The 25,279-nt window shown below is 46.2% G+C and overlaps 1 protein-coding gene and 1 non-coding gene across 2 annotated transcripts in view; both read left to right on the forward strand.

Moving 5' to 3' along the window:
- Nln (neurolysin) overlaps nucleotides 1–25,279 on the forward strand; it is an 89,228-nt gene that overhangs the window by 17,504 nt on the left and 46,445 nt on the right. Inside the window, exon 2 of the mRNA XM_075976159.1 lies at nucleotides 19,885–20,141. Coding sequence (XP_075832274.1) covers nucleotides 19,885–20,141 — 257 coding nt within the window. The remainder of the gene's footprint in view (nucleotides 1–19,884; nucleotides 20,142–25,279) is intronic.
- On the forward strand, nucleotides 6,529–6,692 carry LOC142853164 (U1 spliceosomal RNA). Its single transcript, XR_012911102.1, has one exon. It is a non-coding gene; the product is annotated as a U1 spliceosomal RNA (small nuclear RNA).

Genomic DNA, 25,279 nt, shown 5'->3' on the forward strand with positions numbered 1-25,279 from the left:
TCAGCTAAGAACGTGGGTGTGCTGTGGAGCCTCACACTCGTGCTGTCTCACTGGGCCTCCTATAAGCTTTGTAAAGACATGTTGAAAATGTAGCATGGTGTTTCCTCCCTTCTGTCGAAGGCCTGAGAAGAGGAATACCTGGATAATTAATTACCCACATGTGGTAATGGAAGGGGCTCCGTGGTCAAGCGCATGCTCAGAGTGGACCTTGGGTCCCATTCCCTGCCCCTTAAAAAGAAGCTACACAGCCGTGTCAGAGAGGGGAAAGAGGTAGATGAGCCACTGTTGACCAACTAAGGAGAAATGAGGATCGGTGTTCTAGAACTCCACTCGTGTAGACCCCAGTCGCTAAAGAGACTGCGAGTGGTGTTGATTGTGAGGTCTCGTTTCTCCACTGAATGAACTCCCAGGAAGAGCAGGGTGACTCCTGGACAGCACTTAGGAGAAAGCTCTTAAGCCCCGTTTCAGTGCAATTGGCAGATGGATGTGGCTGCCAAGAACAGGTGGGGGGCAGTGATAATGCCAAGTCTGGGCTGTCAGTCACCAGCTGGAATGGTTTCCAGCCTGAGCTGATTGGTCTCCATGTGGTATCACACTGACTTCCAGAGCAGTTCCGTCCCCAACTGTCCTCACCTCTAAGCACTCTTCTCAGGCTCCCTTTCCAGTGGCCTGCACCTGCAGTGATGGACTTTCTCAGGTTGCGGTTCTGTGTGCTTCCCACTAGTTTCTTTCCTTTAGCCTATGTCCACACACCAACTTCCACCCGCATTGCTCCGGAACCCTCCCCCGTCCAGCTCCTACTCAGTTTTCCCTCCGCTTGGCCGCAGTCCTCTGTATCTGTACGCACGTGGTCTGAGTGGAGAGTGTTCCCGTGTGTTCCTGTGCTTGGACACTTAGTCCCCAGGAGAGGACTCTTTTAGAGAGTTGTGGAATCTTTAGCGGGTAGAGCCTTGCTGGGGGAAGCTCTAGAGGATGGATGTTGGGATTTTATAGCTAGCCCTGCTTCCTGTCCACTCTCACTTGCTGACTCGATGCAGTCACCTGATGCTCCTGCTGCTGCGCCTACCAGGCTGTGAGGGGCTGCATTCTCTCGACTGTAAGCCCTTCTTCCCTCGAGTTGCTTTCTGGTCAATTTGTTCATAGCAAAAGTAACTAGTCCACATCACATCTGTACCCTCTTAGGCAACGCAGTTCTTTCCAAGAGTTGTACATTTTCAGATGTCAGTTTTTCTCTCTCCTACCCTTCAGGTTCCTATCTCCAGTTCCATGTCACCACACTGGGACCAGAAAGATAATCTGGGCAGTAAAGTGCTTGCCACTACGCTTGACCTGAATCCAGTCTCCAGAACTCACACTAGAAGGAAATCAGCAACTTGCACACACACGCACACATACACTATAGATAAGCCATCTTTAAATCACCACACTTGCATGCCCCAGTCTCTCATAGGCACCTGAGCACAAAATCACATCTGACACCTATCTAGTTGTTCCCCAAAGCCCACATCACTTGCCAGCCCACTCTGTAGCATTTCGACTTTTACAAAATCCTGCCGCTTTTTTAAATCACTGGATTATTTCCTAATCTATTTTTTTCTACTACTGCTCCTTTTAATTCTTGTTGTTTATCTAAATTACTGTGATTTACTAGAGGGTCTCTCTTGTCCTTCAAAATCAGCTCCCAGAGTGCTTAGCAGAGTGCAGTTCCTTCCCAGGCCCTCAGCAAAGGTTCTCTGCTTGTGTGCTTGCTTGTTGGAAATGGATCACTCTGAAGCCCAGGCTGGCCTGGAACTCACTGCTAGCATGGGCTGTCTAGCCTCCAAAGTGCTGAGAGCAGAGGTGGAACTGCTAGCTTGTCTGTACTGGAGGCTTAGCTCTCTGGCATGACTTTACACGGTCCCCACAGCTGGAAAGCCAGCTCAGGTCTGTACTCATTTCCCCTGAGTTCCAGATGGCCACTACACTTCTCACTCGGACACTGCTGGTATCACCAATCAAATACATTGAAAATTAATGCAACCTTCCCACCACTACCCCAAAAGGGAAAGAAAGACCCATTCTAACCTACTTCTGAATTTCAGCCTGGTGACTGCCACTATGGCATGTCCTTGCAAAAGCAGAAGCCTCTTCACTCTGGTTTCCCCTCTCCTCTCGCCTTCACGGAACCCTATCATGTGCTGCTGCTGTAGGCAGTAGAATCAGGCCAGGCTGGCAGAGAAAGCTAAACAGCATGTTCGGGTTGAAAGAGGCGGCTTAGTAAATGGCTGGAGTTCAGCTTGGAATGAGACCGCCTTGCTCAGCTCACATGCGCTGCTTGCTTAGTCTTGGGGATGATTAACTCAGCATTTTCCGCCTCAGTTTCTTTATCTGCAGAGGGAAAAGTAATTGAGATAATGAATAGAAGCACTTAACGTGAGCACTTATTTCAGAGGTGCTTTCCTTTGGCCTGAATGATCTTCTAAATCTAAAGAGCTATATTGGGTAATTAGTCGTCTTTCATCTTTGTTGGGAAGATAAAAAGGCTGCTTTTTATCTTTTATTGGTTAGGATACTCTCTTCCCTGCTTTAAAAAGCAGGCTTTTAAAGTATAAGCCATCAAAATGTCTAAAATCAGTTTGCCAAGCTTCTCAGTGTGCTCTAGAAGTGGAAGGCGTTGTGGCCACCCTCATTTCCCACTGCTGATCATGGAGTGTCAGTGAGGATGGTGGTTTCTAGGGTTACTGTGCCAGACCAGCCCTCTGACTGTGTCACTGCCTGTCCACCAACAGCGACACACGAGGATGAAAAGAAGAAGCAAGTGCTGAAGATGTCAGGTGGATGGCAGCTTCAAGAGCGAGGCCCAAGGGGACGGTGTGACTGCCTGCACAGTTTAATGCTTAGCTGTGCCCCCTCTGGGCAACCTGTTTCATCTTACCTGAAATGATGGTATAGTAAGGTCTGTGTCGGTGTTGTTGAGAGAGTTCAGTTCACAGAAGGTTTTTATAGTGCCTGCTACATAAATATTTGACGTTATTGTTCCTATTCATAGCCGGGATAGCAGAGGTTGGCACGCAGAAGCAGCAGCAAGAGGAGCGGGTAGGTAAATGACGCAGCCTGCTGGCTCTCTGATTGCTGTGCTCACAAGTCGCAAATTCAGGCTTAAGACTTGTCACCGCATCAGTATTCCATGAATCTCCCTGGCAGTCCATTTTCAGTACGCTCTGCACTCCTTGCAGTAGAAGAAGACGTGTAAGTCTATAGGCTGAGAGTTCTTGGAGATCTGATGTTACTGCTCACCATCCTAAAGTAAAGGATGCTGTGAACCCTTCTCACTGTGAGATGTGACTCTTTACTTGCTGGTCACTTCTGTTTTTTCTTACTATATTCATAGTCTACTCTTCTATATGGTTTCCCCATTATGTCTTTGAATAGTTTGTCAGTTTGAGTATGTTAATTTGGAGTCCATATATTTTCTGACCACTAGAACTAGGAACATTAATAATTGCTAATTGCTAAATATATGTGTTTTTTAATTTTTTTTTTATTTTTTGGTTTTTCAAGACAGGGTTTCTCTGAAGTTTTGGAGCATGGCCTGGAACTAGCTCTTATAGACCAGGCTGGCCTCGAACTCACAGAGATCCGCCTGCCTCTGCCTCCCGAGTGCTGGGATTAAAGGCATGCACCACCACCGCCCAGCACTAAATATATTTTAAGTGAGATTGGTCGTGTTCAGTGTGGTATGGCTGTGACTAAATATATTTAAATGTATAAAACCTTTTTATTAGGGTGAATATGTTTAAACTATATTATATGTAGGCAGGTATGAAGCGCTCAACCAATAAAAATATTCAGGTAAATATAAAAAGAAAGCTACTTTTTGTATAAATTTTCTATGAATTATGTAATGAACCTCCCTGCATGCTTCAAGACTGTCAGCTCCTGACCCATGTTTTTATGCTACTTCCTCCTCCAGTTTTTCTAAGCAGAGCCACCACTAAAGCTGTTTCAATCTGTAGCACTAAGAAAGAAAATAGTTTTTCAAAACCACAAAACCTCAATGCCATTGTCACATGTAAAAACAAACACATATTAGCAATTGAATCCATATTGGAAAGCAGTTCAGCAATTAAGTACTCATGCATAGACGACACATTCAGAAGCCATCAGTGTGTGAGCCGTGCACAGGAGGGGAATTAGTCTCCTGAGTGATTACTAAGGATTTCAGTTCTGAACAGTGTGAGCCAAATGCCAATTGAATGTGCCAGCAGCAATCCATGCGTGTGGAATGGCCTCCTGAGGTAGGCAGTGTGCCCTGGCCAGGCCTGGCCTGGTGAGTTATCCAAGGACTTTTCACTAAAAGAGCAGTGCTGGTTCCGCCGCTCTGTGGTCGAAGCCACCTTGACTTGGGCCACTTACCAAACTTAAAGCACATAAATCTTTTCATATTTGTTTATATTAAATGTCTAGAGCCTGTAATTAAGTCTGTATGAAACACAGAATAAGGAGAAGTCAGGCTATTATCTTGTTGCCTTTTTCTTAGAACCTGAATTTTCTGTTTAATTATTGTAATTTTGTAATATGAACCAATATGAAAGCTCTCTTTTTCCAGCAACAACTGTCAGATTGATCTCAGTTTCATGACTATATGTAGTTTTCAACATTTTCTGTTCTCACAGTTTTTTTTAAAAAAAGATAATTTCAAAGAATCTTTTCATTTATTTATAATGAAGTTTGGTAACAAACTTTTCTACTACATTACAGATCCAAACTAATGTTACTTTTTTTGTGTGTGTGGTTTTTCAAGACAGTGTTTCTCCGTAGCTTTGGAACCTGTCCAGGAACTAGCTCTTGTAGACCAGGCTGGCTTTGAACTCATAGAGAACCTCCTGCCTCTGCCTCCTGAGTCCTGGGATTAAAGGTGTGCACCACCACTGCCTGGCTTAATGTTACTTTTAAAATATCACCTAATTCTTAAAAAAATAAAAATCAACTGTCAAAAGAAGGGATTGAAATGCACGATTGTTCGTTCCTACAGTAACATAGGTGTAATGTGTTCTACGTCCAGGTCCTTCTGAAGGAGGAAGTCATACATACCGGCATATGGGTGGTTCTGTTTCCACAGTCATTTTTCTAGAGAGGACCAAAGGAAGGATGAAGTTGGGGGAAACCCAAGACTGGCAACTGGTGCAGCTCAGTGGTAGAAAGTTTGCCTAGTGCACACAGGCCTTGGTTCAAGCCCTGGCACTTTAAAAAAAAGACAAGGACCAAGCTGAGACTGTGGAAGCTGCAGCACTCACTCTAATCAGCGGATGCTAACGTACTCTTGTTATAGCAAAGGGCGCGCGATGGCTAGAGGTGATGTGCCTGGGCATGAGGACACAGGCCTGTAACCATAGCACTGGGAAGCAGGAGGATCTCACCCAGCCTATAGGTCCAGACACTGTCTCCCTGTCACTGACAAACAGGCAGAAAAATGTGACAGTACTTTTGGGTCTGTCAGGCAGCAGAGGCTTCTCAGAATAAACACCAGAATTTGTGGCGTGTTTAACTTTGAAACTCAACCATTAAGTTTTTTTCTAGTGGTGCTTGCAGTTTTTACCCAGTCTACAAGCAGTTCCTCTCCTTGCCAGCAGGTGGAAGCAGGAGACAGGGAATGGCATTGCTCCGCCTGCACGTGTCCCTGGGCTCTTTGGCCCCACTCCTGGCTCTCCTGATTGAGCCTGCCACTCTGTTCCTCGGTCCTGGTCCCCGGCACTTTCTCGTGGCCTCACCACGTGCCTGACTGACCTGGTGACTCGGTCTGAGCTTCGGAGTCGTTCTAAGATGAACGTGGAGCTTTTCATCTCTCGTCTGTATTGGCTGGCTGTCTTTTGCAAAGCACATTCTTCTATATTTGCAAAAAAAAAAAAAAATACAAAAACAATGACGACAGGAACCACACTCCCAGGAAGCTCACACTGTAGGAGAATGTAGGAGAGCATGTTCCTCCCCTGAGCTAAGCAGCAGCCAATCAGTCAGCCTTGCTGGCATAACTATCTCCAGAGCAGTGACTGGCCAGCTGCGAGCCAATAACACTTGGTATTCACACAGGCAGGAATTCATTTAACATCAGATAATTGTACCAGGTACTATATATAGGGGCTTTCATTTTAGTGTGAGTTTTTTTTTCTAAAAGAAAAAAAATCAAATACTCTTTAATAAAAGGATCCTTTAATTTAAAATTTTCACTACCAAGTATAGATCAAGTAAGCAACTGACATACAGACCCTAAACCATCACAGTATTTTCGGTAGGAGAAGCTGACGTGAGTAACATTTCCTAATTTAGAAGGCCCTCTGCAAATGCTTTTCAGAATGAAACTGTGATGCTGTAGATCAATTTTGATAGCTGTTTATCCACAGAAAATGATAATAAAATTGTTATTTTATACAAGTGATGTAAAGGAAGAGAACCAAATTCTGGTGTTCTGTTCATAGAGTGAGAGAGATGAACTTCAGTTTCTTGCAAGATTTAACAGCTACCACCATTTAGTACTTTAAAAATATATATATTCTTACCTGCCTGGGGAGATACCATGATCTTGAAGGTGGTTTTCCCAGGGCAAGGCTTAGCCATTGCACTCCGAATGTGCCGAGCCCTGTGATTTCCCCAAATGTGGGGAACTCAACTGCATAATTTGTGGTAGTGGGGGGCTGCATTCGCGTTCTCCCCTAAAGATAAATATATTTGCTGATTTTATTTTATGTGTGCGTGTGTGCATTTAGGAGCCTTCAGATCAGGAGAGGTGTTGGATCCTGGAACTAGAGTTACGATTATGAACCACCATGTGGGTGCTGGGGGACTGGGCCCGGTTCTCTGTAAGAGAACCATAGAGCTATCTCTCCAGCCCCAGCCTTTAGTAAGGCCCAGGCGTCCGTCATCACCATCCATTGTTCATCCGAATATCCAACTCAGTGAAAAGATTTTCACCCCGTCATTAGCTCCTGGGAGATCTCTGAGGACCTCTGCTGAGTCTTTTCTGTTTAGTACTCTGAGGAAGAGTTGCTGCGTCCTGGGAGTGTACCTTTCGGGTGGTTTATTGATTACCCAAGAAGAAGCCTGACGGAAGCTCTGGGATGGAATGAGAACATGCAAAAGGCAGCTGTGCAAGTGGGCTCAGCTAGAGTTGTTTCACCTTAGGAAATGGATGGCTGAAAGCTGCCCAAGCCAACGCAGCCTGTTTTTCAGGAAGTTAAAGTGGGACAGCCCTCCTCGGTCCTGGCAGCAGTGCCCGGGAATGGTAGAGATAACCCATCAGACAAGTAGTGTGTGTTTCTCCTCTTTCATTTACTGCTCTCTCCCTGTTGAAATGCGGGGAGGCGCCCTGGCAAGAAGCTTGACATTTTACCTCTGTGGATTATAGTTGCAGCCTGAGTAGAGCAGAGCCAGGAAAGCAGCTCCACACTTGTGTGTAACCTGGGCACATTACTCTACTTCTCTGTCCTGCCTTTTGACTTGTTGGGGAAATAAATAAGGAGATGCTGATGAAGCTATAGCAGAGTGTATGAACACACAGCATACTGGTGTTGATGGTGTACACCAGCCATTTCTGTAGCCAGTTTCCAGCTCAGATACCTAGGTGAAGCAAGAGGTGGATGCTGGGACTTTATGCTGGTGTCTGTGGGCATGCAGCCGTGGCCTGAGATCCAGGTGCAGGCTGTTGATGTGCCGTATGCCCTGAAGGCCTCAGGCAAGAAGGAGCAAAATGAAGAGACAACAGGTCACCATCAGGGTGACAGAAGGAAGAGCTCCATGAAAGGGACAGAGAAGTGTTTGAGGCATGGGAAAAGGGACCAGGGCTGTAGCTGGGGTTCAGCATCCTCCCAGCACTGCAGAGGGGTTAAACAATGACAGCAGCCACTCTCTGTAAAGAGAACCTTGAAAGAAGAGCCTGGGAAGAGCAGAAAAGCTGCTTTTGCCAGAGCACTTCTAGAGGGAGACCACGGGAGAGACGGAAGTGGGAGGTGTGCAGGGTGTAAAGGCTGAAACATAAATTGACTTATATCCTTGAAACAGATGGAAAAAAGATAGAAATGGCCACTCTGTCATACTTAATAACTTTCCTTATTAACTCAGAAATGGAACAAAAATGGTTTCTCTGCACACTAATTCTGCAGAGTTAAAAAAAGCTTTATCAAAAAAAAAGCTATTTTAATGAAACATAGCTGTGGTTATTGATAGAATTTGACTTGGGCCAAGGCATTTAATTCTAGATCTAGAACATTCTGTTTATTAAATACTTCTGTCCTAAACCAAATAAAAAGATCCTTAAGTGAACAAGCAAGTTCACTGTTGGAACAGCGGTGGCTAGATCTCACCAGTGAGGACTGTAACTTAGCACACAGAGGCTTGGGGGTGGGGCGCCCTGCACGGGATTCCCGAGGGCAGTGGTCCCTTCACTCTTCACATCCAGCATCATCCAGCATGCTTGTGCTCGCAACCCACAGAGCCAGGCTGCAACTGGCACAGCCAGGCTGCATCACCACCACGCAGGCGCTCAGAACTTTGTGCGATGCTCTCTGGAACTACATGCTCAGATGGAACTACTAGGGTGTGAGTGGTAGAGGGAAACTATTGAACAAATAAGCCTAAGAAACATTTAAACTTTTATTTTTATTGACATGTTATCAGTGTGAGCATGTGCCAGAAGAGGTCATCCAGTCCTCTGGGGTTGGAGTTGAAGGTTGTTGTTAGAGCAAGAAACTATACTTGGGTTCTCTGGAAGAACAGGAATCACTCTTAACCCCTGATCCATCTCTCCAGCCCCAAGCAGGCTGTTGTGGTGGTGGGTTTGCTCTTGGTTTGTGCAAACATACCAGTTAAACAGTAAGTTACAAAACGATGACAGATTCAGGGCTTGCGAATGGCACTAAGCCCAAGTCTCTTAAGATGTGCTGGAGACACGAGGGTGCAGACACTCCTTGGCGTGGCCACACCTCTATTGGCGTACGTGAGCTGAGGAGTGGTCGGAGCACAGAGAACTCCCGAATTGATCTGAGTTGTTCAAGGAAGCTTTTTGAGTAAGATGAAGTCTGAACTGAGATCTGTAAATAGGAGATGAAGGTGATGTGGTGAAGAAGACAATGGATAGCAGTTGTCTGAGAGAAGGGGAGTGCTGCAAAGGCCTGGGGAGAGCCCAGGAGTGAGGGAGCTGTCAGAGTTGTTCATGGGTATGAGAGAGAGAGAGAGAGAGAGAGAGAGAGAGAGAGAGAGAGAGAGAGAGAGAGGAAGAAGGGAGGGTGTTCTGAGCAAGCTCATTCCCTTAGTGCAGGTACAGGAAGGCAAATCAGGGCCACGAAAGCATAACAGCCAGGCTCAAGGGTGACATGACAGAGATGCCTGTAGGGTGAAAAGGTACTGGGACAAACTGCAGTTGAGGGGGTGGCATGGCTCGTCCACCTCCCTGAAACCTCTCCAGCCTGACTGAAGAGCCAGGGGACAGCTCAGCGATCAAGAGTATGTGCTGCTCTTCCAGAGAACGTGCCTTCCCAGCACCTGCGTGTGGGTTCACAAATGTCTGCCTCCAGTTCCGGGGTCCAACACCTTCTTCTGGTTGATGCAGGCACTGCACACATATGAGGTAAACACTCACACACATGAAATAAAGATGAATAGAGTGCTTCTTAGAATAAATCTTTTTAAAAGTTGATGTAAGACTATGTGGTCCAGTCTTAGAACCATGTGCTGAGCAGAGGTCAGAGGTCAGGTGATGACAGCAGCAAAGAGCTGGTGAGAGACATAGCAGAAATAGGGTGAGCGCCCTGATGGTTGGGAAAGTCACAGCAAATAGGTCAGTGGCCACACTGCATCTGCAGTCTGAAAGTAAGAGTGCTTAATGCCGGCCCTCAGCCGCCTTTCTCCTTCATAATGCAGTCTGGGACCCAGCCCATGGAATGGCACCACCTATATTGAGGGTGGGTCATCTTACCATAGTCAACCTAATCTCTCAGACATGCCATGAGGGACTCTGAACTTGTCAACCAGACAACCAGTATTAATCATCACACCTCATTTACCAGTGTCCTTCCACTTCTGCCCATCTCCTAGTTTCCCAAGTCCCAAGGTCTAGCCTGGCAAGTTGGTCGTGCCTGAATCCCATTTGGGAATTGTAAGGGGTTTTGGAAGGCGGAATATCATGAATGTCATGCGAGCCTGGGCAATCCAACACTTCCAGCCTAGCCTGTACTGTACAGAGAGACCACAGTTAACCCAAACCATAGCAGTCAATTTCTGTTAGGACCAAGTGGAAAAGGCAGTGCTATGTGCTACAGCTGGGGTGAAGGGAAGCTTGAGTACTGAAGAGAGCATCACCAGCTAGAGCACAACACACCAGCGATAGTGACGGAACGTGTGGCAGTCAAAGGGCTGGTGAGAGGGCCTGCCACCAAGCCTCATGACCTGAGCTTGAGGCCCAAGACACACATGATGGAAGAAGTAACCCAACCTCTCTAAGCTGCCCTTTGACCTCCATGTGTACAATGTGGTTTTCTTTCTCCCTTTTAATTCCCCCTCTCTCATACACAACACGCACACACACACACACACACACTAAAAGGGGGGTTGGGAGCAGAGAGAAAGCTGTAGGTTTACACACATTTGTTGTACTTAAATGAAGTACCAAGAACTTGGGTAAAATCTTCTAACTTCATTTCTCTTGGTAAGTACAGTTAATAGATAAGATTAACTCTCAATTTAAAAGTAATAGTATAATCACTCACAGAACAAGCCCGCCCTCAAGCACACATAGACACATTTAAAAAAATCTTCAATATCCTTGGTTTATGGCTAGAAACCAAATATGAGTGAGTACATCCCATGTTCCTCTTTTTGGGTCTGGCTTACCTCACTCAGGATACTGTTTTCTATTTCCATCCATTTGCATGCAAAATTCAAGAAGTCCTTGTTTTTTATTGCTGAGTAGTACTCTAATATGTATATATTCCATACTTTCTTCATCCATTCTTCCATTGAAGGGCATGTAGGTTGTTTCCAGGTTCTGGCTATCACAAACAATGCTGCAATGAACATCGTAGAGCATATACTTTTGTTGAATGATAAGGCCTCTCTTGGGTATATTCCCAAGAGTGGTATTGCTGGGTCCAGGGGTAAGTTGATCCCGAATTTCCTGAGAAACCGCCATACTGCTTTCCAAAGTGGTTGCACAAGTTTGCCATAAACCAAGGACATTGAGCCTATAATTAGTGATTCTAGAGAAGCTAAATAAGGAGAACCCAAAGAAAAACATATAGGCATCCTCCTGAACATTAACCTTCAGCAAGCGATGAAAGGAGACAGAGACAGAGACCCCATTGGAGCACAGGACTGAAATCTCAAGGTCCAAATCAGGAGCAGAAGGAGAGAGAACACGAGCAAAGAACTCAGGACTGCGAGGGGTGCACCCACACACTGAGACAATGGGGATGTTCTACTGGGAACTCACCAAGACCAGCTGGCCTGGGTCTGGAAAAGCCTGGGATAAAACCAGGCTCTCTGAACATAGCGGACCGGACAATGAGGACTACTGAGAACTCAAGAACAATGGCAATGGGTTTCTGATCCTACTGCACGCACTGGCTTTGTGGGAGCCTAGGCAGTTTGGATGCTCAACTTACTAGACCTGGTTGGAGGTGGGGGTTCCTTGGACTTCCCACAGGACAGGGAACCCTGATTGCTTTTCGGGCTGAGGGGGGGGGCTTAATTGGGAGAGGGGGAGGGAAATGGGAGGCGGTGGTGGGGAAGAGACAGAAATCTTTAATAAATAAATAAATTAAAAAAAATAAAACTTAGAGCAGATTAAAAAAAATCTTCAAGCAAGATTTTTAGTCTCTCAGGTGTAATGGTGCATGTCTTTAATCATAGCAGGCAAGAGGCAAAGGATGGTGGATCTCTTCAGTTCCAAGTCAGCCTGTTCTACATACATCATAACAAGTTCCAGGCCACCTGTTTAAATTTTTTTGTTTTTTAAAGAGAATAGAGAGCTGGCTCGGGAGCTAATGGCATGAACTGTTTCTGCAGAGGATCTAAGTTCAGATCCACGCACCCAGTCAGGCAGCTCACAATCACTGTAACCTTAGCACCGGGTATCCAACCCTGTCTTATGCTTTCTTAGGAAAGTGCAGTCTGTGAGGTGTGTGTGTGTGTGTGTGTGTGTGTGTGTATTTTGTGTCTTAATTTTTTCAATTAAATCTTTAAAATTAGGGGCATAAACTGTAAATAATCTCGTAAACATAAAGCCGTGTGAAGCCTAACCCCACATCCGTGCAGCGTGCATTTCCCTGCCCTCTCGCGAAGAGTTGCTGGTTTGCATCACAGTCCTTACACTTCCTGAACAAGGACCCGATTCTTTGAAATGCTTGGCTGGTGTTTCTGTTCCAGCTGTGTTGTCAGTGCCTTTTCTGGTGCTCCCAGGAAGGACTGCAGGTCTTTTCCTTGAACCGTGTTCTTCCTTCTTTCTCAGTACTGTGAGGGCTGGGCGGGGTTTAACACTACCTGCTGCCTAAGGTGACTCCAGATTAGTTCTCCCTTCTCGTCTCTCTCTGCCCTTTTTCCTTCCAGAGAAGGCATACAGGCTCTGGTTTGCAGCCGAATAGGAAAGTGTACCCTTGGAGTAGCACAGTCAAGACTGTTAGGTGTGCCACACACTGGCAGGTAGCATTTCAGGACTCAGGCCACCTAGACTGGGCTGTCCATGGGCCCTGTCGGCAGGGGCAGGGTGGAAGTGCTGTCAGTACTGTCCAGTGTGGGATCTGCTCACCAGAAGTTGCTGTTGAATATTTGATATATGCTCAGTACAACCAAGGTGCTAAACTGTTCCTTCAAATAACAGAACGTGACCCTGTGCTGGCTAGCAGGAGTGCAGCGGAAGGTGCTGCCCGGTGGCCGCAGGCTTCACGAAGGAAGGAAGTGGGTTGAGGAGGAACAAGTGAGCCTTGGGAAGTGCAGGGCTGGGCTCTGTCTGCAACTGGAGAAATCAAAAATCAATTGGGCCACTAATTCCATTAACTTAGGAAGCTGAGGCAAAAGAGCTGCATGTTTAAAACTAGTTTGGGCTACCTTGAGAACCTGTGTTTAAAACCAAAGAGTTAAAATGTAAAGAGTCCTACACTATAAAAGGAGCCTAGGCTTGAACTATGGCCCAATGAGCTGTAAAGACAGATAATCTCATCAGGGCCATGTGAAGAAGAGAACTCTGAACAGTAGAATCAGGATTAAAGGGAACATTGACAAAATAACCAGACCTTCCAGAGTGGGGAGGGTTGACTGAATGCAGGCCTTAGCCCAAGACCACAGAGAAACATTTGGCAAAAACTAGAAATATTTTCCAAATATTTCAAAGAATGGGGTCCATTTCCAGGAAGTGTACAGACCATGTAATCCAGTCCAGGAACGCTTTAGGGAAATGCGTATCCTGGGGATGTGGGCAGTGTTACATGTTACATGGGCCTTTGGTGTGGCCCTGGCTCCAGCAAGAGTATTTCCTCGTATGAACGTGTTCACTGTTATGGTGCTGATGTGTTCACTGTTATGGTGCTGCTGTGTTCGTTGGATTTATCCATCTTGCCTCGTTTCACATGTGTAATGAGCTCTGTGCGAGGTGGGGATTTGCTAGGGGGAAACGTGATGTCAGAGATGTTTGATAAAATCCCTGTCTGGTGTACAGTGCAAGACAACTGCACCGTAACCGAGCAGGTCGATGACAGTGTCTGCAATGGATGGTGCAGATGCACGGTGACAGAGCTGAGATTTGAGGAAATACAGTAGCCAAAGGCGCCTTGGCAGGTGGAAGAGGTGGGCCTTCAACATGCTTCCCAGGCTAATGAATCCAGTGGGTCGGAACAGCTCATGGTACTAACCCAGAATTCACTGTGTTGTGCTCATGTGTCCTGCAGGTCTGTGTGCCCCGTCTGAGTGTCTTCACTCCTTTCCCGAGCTCTCCATGGGTCTTATGGACACAGGAGAGGCTCACCCTCACATGTGCACCTTCCTGTCTCTCCCACTGTGCTCCGCTTTATTTCTTGGTTAGAAGCTTCATTTTTTTCAAGTTTCATGAAGAAAAGGAGACAATGGAGGAGGAGAGAAGTGGTAAAGGGCCGGAATTCTGAAGAAGAAAAACAAAATGTTTTAACTCAGGCAAGCAGGTTTCTGATGTCTAGGTTATGGTTTTCAGATCATGTACTTAGTGACCCCTGTAGAGAAGTATGGGCTTGTGCTGTGCCTCCTGCTTTCAGCCCTTGGGAGCAGAGGTCAAAAGTTCTCACAAGATTCTCAAAAGAAAAACTCAGTTGCCAGAGAGACACAAGGTGTGCTGTTTCACACCTGGGAGAACCTCCCAAAGACTGCAAAGGAAATTAGTATACCGGCATCCAAAATGTTGAAAGAACTTGGAAGTGTAACACAGATGACGAAGGATAGCTAAGCAAAGGCAGGAGAGGAAAAACATAGAGAAAATACTCAGGGTAAGTGTTAGAGTATTAGGAAATCACCCGTTTCTGTCGCCTTCCTCTGCTGACAAGAATTACAAATCCTCAAAGATACTAAGATAAAATCCAAGGTAAGAAAAGGGTTACCCGGCCAGGCCAACAAGATAGTTCAATGGGTAAAAGTGTTTGCTAAGTACAAACCCGACCAAGTTCAATCCCTGGAACTCATGTTAAAGTTGGGATGCAGGAGTGTGCATCTGTAATCCCCATGTTTTTGTGGAGGGATGGGACACAGAGTAGGGACACTTACCAGGAGCTGGCAGGCCAGCCAGCTTGGAGTGCAGAGCTACAGCAACAGAGCCATCAAGCGACCTCACTCATCTCAACAAGGTGACATGCAAGAAGTGACTCTGGACAGTTGTCCTCTGCCTCATGTGTGTGCCGTGGCCGTTAGGTACCTGCTCACATGCACCAAACAAATATTTTAAAGGAATATTCAGGTAAAATGCCTAGTATGTCCTTCCTGTTGACTGTAGCATTGTGGTTTCTCCTTTCTGGTTCCCCTGAATTCAGGGGAAAACATGTTAAAGAGAGGGTAGCTTTCCCTAGTTGCAGTGGTATGTCCCTTTGGCCAGATGGACGCTCTCCACGTAAGGGTGTTAAGGGAAGATATGATACAACCAAACAGCAGTCTTTTATTAAGCGTTTGGAAGTAAGTGAGAACCAGGGACGGCCAATAGAGGGAAAAATGTCTGATATCATTTTATTTCAAAGCTATTTAACAATAATGAAAATTTGTTTCCAGTTACTGACTTGTTCTAAAGATAGTGATAGAGCAGAAATCCTGTATTTCAGACAGTGCTCCCTCATTTGCTGTCTCTGTGCCCAGCAACCCCGAGGCCAGCCTTTTCAGCTGTGCAGGGGGACCTTGGTGGAAGCAGTCAGTCTTGGTCACAGATGACTCTCTCAGTCCTCTGCTGCCCGTATCCAGGAGGGGCTGCGGGGATGATTTTGTTAGAAAATTAAAGCCCACGGTGAACTTCATATCCCTTCATCATCACAGCGAAAACATTTATACAAGAAAAAATTGTTACTAGAGCCAGGGCCATATCAAAAACCCATGTAAAATGCTATAATGCCCACATCCCTATGATATAAATTCCCCTAAAGTGTTCCTGGATTGTATTACATGGGCTCAACATCAAGTCCAGTCGTTCACTTCTTATACTCTGACCTCTACAGGACTATGACTATTACTACTACCATACTACTCCTATTCTACCTACTACTGTACTACTACTATTCTACCTACTGCTGTACTACTACTATTCTACCTACTACTGTACTACTACTATTCTACCTACTGCTGTACTACTACTATTCTACCTACTACTGTACTACTACTATTCTACCTACTGCTGTACTACTACTATTCTACCTACTGCTGTACTACTACTATTCTACCTACTGCTGTACTACTACTATTCTACCTACTGCTGTACTACTACTATTCTACCTACTACTGTACTACTACTAAGCTACCTACTGCTGTACTACTACTATTCTACCTACTACCCTACTACTACTAAGCTACCTACTGCTGTACTACTACTATTCTACCTACTACTGTACTACTACTAAGCTACCTACTGCTGTACTACTACTAGCTACCTACTGCTGTACTACTACTAAACTAATACTCTACTACTACTGTCGCTGCTGCTGCTCTTTCTCCTTCAGTTTTTCTTCCTTTACCAGTTGGGATTCTATATGAAGCACAGAAATCTGAAACTAGACTTAAACTGCCTTAAAGAATAGAACGGATTTATTGACTCACACAACTGGAAAGTCTGGCTCTGGGTCAGGCTTCAGAGTTAGTTGATCTAGGAGCTCAGTGATATCATTAAGTATTTAGTTTCTTCCTTTTCCACCCACAGTGTTTATTTCATCGTAAATCACATCCTCCTCTTTCTCAGGATGGCTGCCAGCTATAGTCAGGGGCACAGACTTTCTCAGCGTCAGAGGGAGAATGGGACCTCTCTCTCTTAGCAGTCCATGTGTGCATTCTAGGGTTAGAGGCAGTCGTCACCTTAAAACAGCTTGGACTATGGGGGTTGGGTACACTGGGAGGAAGTATTTGCCAAGTATTTCAAAGAATTTAGGTCAGTTTTCAGGATGTATACAGATCATGTAACACTATAAGAAAAGAAGGAAAAGTGTGTGTAGGTAGGAGCAAGAGGAATGGCAAGAAGCCCACGCACATCTGACCAACTGTGTACTCTCCACTCCACCATTAGTGTTCCCATGCGAAGTAGAACCCAGCTTTGTCATATTCTGCTGCAGCTCTTCCTTTCTTTCCTGACCATGAAGAAAATATTCCCCCTATATCTTCTCCTTTCCACACCCTGCACTACAAAGAAGGGAAGCATAGCCTAAGATACCTGCAGAACACACACACGCATGCATGCATGTACACACACATGGCCTTGGGTTGATCTCCAGAAACAAAGAAACTCTTTGAGGCTCCCAATCTGCGGCCTGTGTTTGCTGTCCTCTTCCAACAAGGTGGTCCTCCCCCCCCCCCCCCCCCCGTTTTCAGAGGTCCAGCCAACAAGCTGCTGACTCCAGTGTTCACACAGTCTATCCAAACTGGACTCAGTCATTTCTACTCCGCAGCTTACATGAGCTAAATAGTTAAGGGGAATTCCCTGTGGCTTATACTGTTTTGCTTTTTTGCTTTATACTACTACTTTTCTCTTAAAGTTAGATTGATCTATCTGTCTATCTATCTATCTATCTATCTATCTATCTATCTATCTATCTATCTATCTATCTAGGGTGTGCATGCCGTGTGTGAGTACAGGTACCCGTAGGGACCAGAGGTGTAGGATTTCCTGGAGCTAGAGTTACAGGTAGTTGTGAGGCACCTGGCATGGCTGATGGGAATTCAGCGAGGGTTCTCTGGAAGAGCAGTAAGTGCTCTTAACTGTGGATCCATCTCTTCCGCCCCAGCCATTGAATCTTTATTTTTTTGTTTTGTTTTTCGAGACAAAGTTTCTTTGTGTAACAGTCCTGGCTGTCCTGGGACTCAATTCGTAGACCAGCTGGCCATAGCATTAGGAAGGTTCAGAATTACCAGCCTAGTGGTTTGTTTTGTAAGACTGAGTTGACTCCCCGCCGACTCCCCCCAAGACAGGGTTTCTATGGTTTAGAGCCTGTCCTGGAACTTGCTCTGTAGACCAAACTGACCTCGAACTCACAGAGATCTGCCTGCCTCTGCCTCCTGGGTGCTGGGATTAAAAGTGCGTGCCATTCGTACTGGCTTTGTGGGAGCCTAGGCAGTTTGGATGCTCACTTTACAAGACTTGGATGGAGGTGGGTGGTACTTGGACTTCCCACTGGGCAGGGAACCCTGATAGCTCTACGGGCTGACAAGGGAGGGGAATGGGAGGAGGTGGTGGGGAAGAGACAGAAATCTTTAATACATAAATAAACGGAAAAAAAAGTGCGTGCCATTGAATTCTTACAGTCAATGTCTCATGTTTGTACTGTCATGTCATGGCTGCTGTTTCACCAGTACTATTAGTTGTACCAAGACTGGAGTTTCTTGTCTCTAAAACTGCCCTACCTATGTCTTATATCCCATTCCCACCTGAAGCTATAGGGACCTTGTGTTACGCATATCTTTTAGTTGATGGAACATTTTATTCCAAGTAAAATCATAAAAGGGTTTCTTTTTGAGATATCAGTGCAGATCTTTTTGAAACATCTTTTGCTCTGAAACAGGGCCTTTTGCTCTGAAACAGGGCTTGATTGTTGGTTCTCACTCTTCCCTTTGCATGCTCTATAACCTACATCTTTTTCAGATTTACCATTTTGCTTTGTGTTTTAAGTCTATGAATATCCATGAGCCTGGGGCGAGGAGGACGAGCAGTTCTGTCGTGTTCTCCCTGAACCACAAGCCTTACCCGAGTCTTCCTGTGCTCCGTTCATACCGTGATGTATTGTCTCCACCTCGGTCTATGTCACCCCTTCTCCCTCGTTCTAATCCAGTATCCCTTAGTCATTTGGAGAAATGACTGGATAAGACATAAAGCTCATCACGTCTCTCACCGAATGAAAGCCTGTCACTGGCTCCTCTGCCTTCGGAGTAAGTGTGAGAGCAGAGCTAGGGTAGAGCGCAGTGGTAGACACGCACCGTGTGTGCATTCAGCCCAAGTTTCAACCTTCAGTGCTGCAGAAAACCAACCAAAAAGATCGGCATGAGCCACAGAACATGGTTGGATGTTTCTGATGATTCCCAAGGTGCTGAGTTTGTTCCTTCCTCTTATCTTCAACCTTCTCTGACACACTCTTTGGACTTTGGATAGTTTGACTTGTTCAGTACTCTAGAACACTGGTTTTCACACTCTCCAGAGTAGGTGACCCCTTCCTAGTCTCCAGCGTTCCCTCTGCCCACCTATCTTAGCGCTCATCACAGAGCAGTGATATTGAATTTACTGCTGTGACTTTTCTTCCTTATTAGTCCACCAGGGGCCTGTGGTCAGATTGTCATTTTACCCTCCATACCCCTCACAATGGCTGCACACGTCTAGTTTATGTCTCTGAAGAACTGTGGAAGGAAAAAGTTTTACCACATGGAAAATGCTTTGATCATGCCCAAACATTCACTATGTAATTGTTAGCTAGTAAATATGACATTGTTTTTTTCTAAACTGTAAAGTTGGGGTAAGAGTTGAAGTTGGGGAAAAGAGAGAGAAAGATACACATACAAGCAAAGTGTCAATATTTTTAATTGGGATAGCTAAGGGAATAAGGACTGGTTGCTTATTTTTTTTCTTTTATTAAAATGTGGTATCTATACTAGATACAAATTACTATTTTTATTTATACAAAATTATGGGGGAGATTAATATCTAATATGAAAAGAGAATATAATGTTCTTTAGCAATTTAAAATGTTAATGTTCTTTAGTAATTTAAAAAAAATTTAAAATCTATGTGTATAGTAGATAGAAACTTGCAAAGGAGAGAGCAGTTTAGTTTTTAATTATTTATTTACTTTATTGGTGCTTTGCTTGCATGTATGTCTATGTGAAGGTGTCTGATCTCCTGGAACTGGAGTTGCAGACAGTTGTGAACTGCCACATGGGTGCTGGGAATTGAATCTGTGTTCCCTGGTAGAGCAGCCAGTTTCTTCTGACAGCTAACTTTCTTCTGTATAATTTCATATATTGAAGTCCATGTTTGCATAGTAAAAATTACACTAAAACTATAATTATGCAAGAAAATAGGAAATAACAACCTTTCACTCATTTTTTTTTACTTTAGGAAAGAGTTGTTTCTTTTTTGAAAGTTCTTACTTGCTATCTTATTTCATTATATGTTTATTTTTTGACAAGAAGTCCTTAATTTCTATTCTGTTTTTTCTTTCCAATTCTTTTTAGAGCTGGTGGTTCCAGAATTCTGCTCAAAATGACGTTGGGAAGAGAGGCATCTCCTTTTCAGGCTGCATCTTCCTACACGGCGGCTGGCAGGAACGTTCTAAGATGGGACCTTTCTCCAGAGCAGATCAAGACAAGGACAGATGATCTCATCACACAGACCAAGCAGGTGTATGATGCTGTGGGGACAATCGACCTGAAAGAAGTAACCTACGACAACTGTTTGCAGGTGCTGGCCGATGTAGAGGTGAAGTACATAGGTGGGTGGAAACGCAAGCACACGGTGCTTCCTTGTGGAATGTATAACAATTTCCCCTTCTTGACAGTCAGCTGTCCACTTTGACAACAAATTGACTCTTACACAGGGTTGGTTATTGCTTAGAATTAGATTAACTAAGGCATGTGAGCCTCAGTAGGTACTGCACAGTGTACACTGTCCTCACCCCACAGTGTGCACTGTCCTCACCCTACAGTGTGCACTGTCCTCACCCTACAGTGTGCACTGTCCTCACCCTACAGTGTGCACTGTCCTCACCCTACAGTGTGCACTGTCCTCACCCTACAGTCAGTGTGCACTGTCCTCACCCTACAGTGTGCACTGTCCTCACCCTACAGTCAGTGTGCACTGTCTTCACCCTACAGTCAGTGTGCACTGTCCTCACCCTACAGTGTGCACTGTCCTCACCCCACAGTGTGCACTGTCCTCACCCTACAGTGTGCACTGTCCTCACCCTACAGTGTGCACTGTCCTCACCCTACAGTGTGCACTGTCCTCACCCCGCACAGTGTGCACTGTCCTCACCCCGCACAGTGTGCACTGTCCTCACCCTACAGTCAGTGTGCACTGTCCTCACCCTACAGTGTGCACTGTCCTCACCCTACAGTCAGTGTGCACTGTCCTCACCCTACAGTGTGCACTGTCCTCACCCCACAGTGTGCACTGTCCTCACCCTACAGTCAGTGTGCACTGTCCTCACCCTACAGTGTGCACTGTCCTCACCCTACAGTCAGTGTGCACTGTCTTCACCCTACAGTCAGTGTGCACTGTCCTCACCCTACAGTGTGCACTGTCCTCACCCCACAGTGTGCACTGTCCTCACCCTACAGTGTGCACTGTCCTCACCCTACAGTGTGCACTGTCCTCACCCTACAGTGTGCACTGTCCTCACCCCGCACAGTGTGCACTGTCCTCACCCCGCACAGTGTGCACTGTCCTCACCCTACAGTCAGTGTGCACTGTCCTCACCCTACAGTGTGCACTGTCCTCACCCTACAGTCAGTGTGCACTGTCCTCACCCTACAGTGTGCACTGTCCTCACCCCACAGTGTGCACTGTCCTCACCCTGCAGTGTGCACTGTCCTCACCCTACAGTGTGCACTGTCCTCACCCTACAGTGTGCACTGTCCTCACCCTACAGTGTGCACTGTCCTCACCCTACAGTGTGCACTGTCCTCACCCTACAGTCAGTGTGCACTGTCCTCACCCTACAGTGTGCACTGTCCTCACCCTACAGTGTGCACTGTCCTCACCCTACAGTGTGCACTGTCCTCACCCTACAGTGTGCACTGTCCTCACCCTACAGTGTGCACTGTCCTCACCCTACAGTCAGTGTGCACTGTCCTCACCCTACAGTGTGCACTGTCCTCACCCCACAGTGTGCACTGTCCTCACCCTACAGTCAGTGTGCACTGTCCTCACCCTACAGTGTGCACTGTCCTCACCCTACAGTGTGCACTGTCCTCACCCTACAGTCAGTGTGCACTGTCCTCACCCTACAGTGTGCACTGTCCTCACCCTACAGTGTGCACTGTCCTCACCCTACAGTGTGCACTGTCCTCACCCCACAGTGTGCACTGTCCTCACCCTACAGTGTGCACTGTCCTCACCCCACAGTGTGCACTGTCCTCACCCTACAGTGTGCACTGTCCTCACCCTACAGTGTGCACTGTCCTCACCCCACAGTGTGCACTGTCCTCACCCTACAGTGTGCACTGTCCTCACCCTACAGTGTGCACTGTCCTCACCCTACAGTGTGCACTGTCCTCACCCTACAGTGTGCACTGTCCTCACCCTACAGTCAGTGTGCACTGTCCTCACCCTACAGTGTGCACTGTCCTCACCCTACAGTCAGTGTGCACTGTCCTCACCCTAAGTCAGTGTGCACTGTCCTCACCCTACAGTGTGCACTGTCCTCACCCTACAGTGTGCACTGTCCTCACCCTACAGTGTGCACTGTCCTCACCCTACAGTGTGCACTGTCCTCACCCTACAGTGTGCACTGTCCTCACCCTACAGTGTGCACTGTCCTCACCCTACAGTGTGCACTGTCCTCACCCTACAGTGTGCACTGTCCTCACCCTACAGTGTGCACTGTCCTCACCCTACAGTGTGCACTGTCCTCACCCTACAGTGTGCACTGTCCTCACCCTACAGTGTGCACTGTCCTCACCCTACAGTGTGCACTGTCCTCACCCTACAGTGTGCACTGTCCTCACCCTACAGTGTGCACTGTCCTCACCCTACAGTGTGCACTGTCCTCACCCTACAGTGTGCACTGTCCTCACCCTACAGTCAGTGTGCACTGTCCTCACCCTACAGTGTGCACTGTCCTCACCCCACAGTGTGCACTGTCCTCACCCTACAGTGTGCACTGTCCTCACCCTACAGTGTGCACTGTCCTCACCCTACAGTGTGCACTGTCCTCACCCTGCAGTGTGCACTGTCCTCACCCTGCAGTGTGCACTGTCCTCACCCTACAGTGTGCACTGTCCTCACCCTACAGTGTGCACTGTCCTCACCCCACAGTGTGCACTGTCCTCACCCTACAGTCAGTGTGCACTGTCCTCACCCTACAGTATGCACTGTCCTCACCCTACAGTGTGCACTGTCCTCACCCTACAGTGTGCACTGTCCTCACCCTACAGTCAGTGTGCACTGTCCTCACCCTACAGTGTGCACTGTCCTCACCCTACAGTGTGCACTGTCCTCACCCTACAGTCAGTGTGCACTGTCCTCACCCTACAGTCAGTGTGCACTGTCCTCACCCTACAGTGTGCACTGTCCTCACCCTACAGTGTGCACTGTCCTCACCCTACAGTGTGCACTGTCCTCACCCCACAGTGTGCACTGTCCTCACCCTACAGTGTGCACTGTCTTCACCCCACAGTGTGCACTGTCCTCACCCTACAGTCAGTGTGCACTGTCCTCACCCTACAGTGTGCACTGTCCTCACCCTACAGTGTGCACTGTCCTCACCCTACAGTGTGCACTGTCCTCACCCTACAGTCAGTTTGCACTGTCCTCACCCTACAGTGTGCACTGTCCTCACCCTACAGTGTGCACTGTCCTCACCCTACAGTGTGCACTGTCCTCACCCTACAGTGTGCACTGTCCTCACCCTACAGTCAGTTTGCACTGTCCTCACCCTACAGTGTGCACTGTCCTCACCCTACAGTCAGTTTGCACTGTCCTCACACTGCAGTCAGTGCATTCTGCTCACCCTACACTGTGTGCACTCTTGTTTCTTTCTGCACATCAGAGCTACCAAAAGTCTGATACACTCACCCAGAAATTTTCCATCTAAAAATTCATTCCAATGAAATAATAAAGGCAAGATTCCTATATAAATTAATATATAAATAGGTACAGTTTTTATATCAAAAGCTCAGACACAAGCTTTTAAATATCAACTGATAATCACATTATTGTAGAATTAGAGACACCATTTGATAGCTAGGTAAATGATGAAACATTCATCCTCTGTAACTCCTTGTAGCCATTAAAATCTTGGTTAGAAAAGTATATAACAGCATAGGAGAAAAGCACACAGAAGGAACCTGTATTTGAGAAACTGAGGCACGAGGATTTCTGAGAGTATAAAGCAAGCTACAGTTGTGTAGTAAGTATAAAGCTAGATGGAGCTATAGACCAAGACTTCATGTCATAAACAGCAGAAAAACAGCACACACAGAAGAAAAGCTGCAAGACAGTGTTAATATGTTATATCTGTCATCATTCTCCACGAAAGCAGAGCCACTGGGGTATACGCATGGATTTAGAGCAATTTCTCATTGGGAGTTGGCGCACATAAGCATGGAAGACCTGCAGTCCAAGGCCCAGGAGAAGCTGTGTGTGACATACACAGTCAGCCTGCTAGAAAAGTTCTGCTTTACTTTTTCTTCTGGTCAGGCCCTCATTAGGCTGGATGGGGCTACCTACCAATGGAGGCCAGTGAATCCCAGGTTCACCAACTTCATTGTTGATATCATCCAAAAAACCCTCCAACTCAGCACATCAAATCACTAATTGCAATGATCAGTGTCTCTAGTTGGGGGTTGTTTATAGTTGGTTTGTCTTTATTCGTTTCTGTGTCTTAGATGTTATTTTAAACATGTCCTAAGACTTACGCAAATGTTTACCTCTAAGAATGGGATGTATTTCTGTAGGATAACTATGACTAAACAACCAGCTTCACTTAAAATTATGTATAAACATTTTGTATGTTATGTATATTATTTTATATTAGGTATAAAACTGTATATAATTTTGCATATGAAATTTTATTTGCAACCTGGGTATCATAAATATTTGTGTGTGTTCTGGAAACTGGAAGGCTGTCCAAAACCAGCGCAGCCCTAGTGACTTGTGCTTCTGCTAGCCCCTGATTACCCAGTGTTCTACCCTGCACACCATTGTCATAAGGACTCTGGTGTTTTCTCTTCTCTGTCCTTGCTGCCAATCTCTTCACTCTGGCTAGTGCCTACTGCATCTTCTAAGGCCTAACTGTAAACTCCTGAGAGAAGGAGCTGCTTGGCCCTTTCTGTCAGTCATGGGCATGTGCCGTCCCTGTTAGGCAGTTTTTTTTCCAGCAGTACAGACTTGTTCTTGGTTCAAGTTCTTGTTTCTTCCTCAGTTCCTTTTCCTTAGTAGGCTAGTGTGTCAGCCCAACAGTGTGTGCATTTGACTGAGAAGGAAAGAAAACAGTGAAGGGGGGCACAAACTAACAGTTCCCTTGAGTCCTGGGTTTTCCTAGTAATGGATATTTAAATGTGTATGGAAGTCTGTGGTATCTCTTTCTGCTCCCCATAAATTTACCTTTACAGGTTACCCATCAAGTCTCTGAGGGAACAGACTTCTCAAAACTGGTTCCCTCTTATCTGCCTGTTCTGGGGTGCAGACTGCAGTAGCTCTGAGTCTCATTTGTCTGGTGTCCGCCCTGGGCACGGACAACATTGTTTATAGCTTGGCAGCGGGAATGGAAGTCTGCTTCCAGGTTTCTGTGGTAAAGGAAGGAAGGAAATGATCTTCAGTATATTGTTCAGGATGGTTTCCAGTTTTAGGCTCCTGCACTTTAAGTTGCTACCTGTTTGGGTTCTTGAGAAACTTTAATTGCTTTTT

Source organism: Microtus pennsylvanicus, chromosome 6 (genome assembly GCF_037038515.1).
Source record: "Microtus pennsylvanicus isolate mMicPen1 chromosome 6, mMicPen1.hap1, whole genome shotgun sequence".
NCBI lineage: Eukaryota > Metazoa > Chordata > Mammalia > Rodentia > Cricetidae > Microtus > Microtus pennsylvanicus.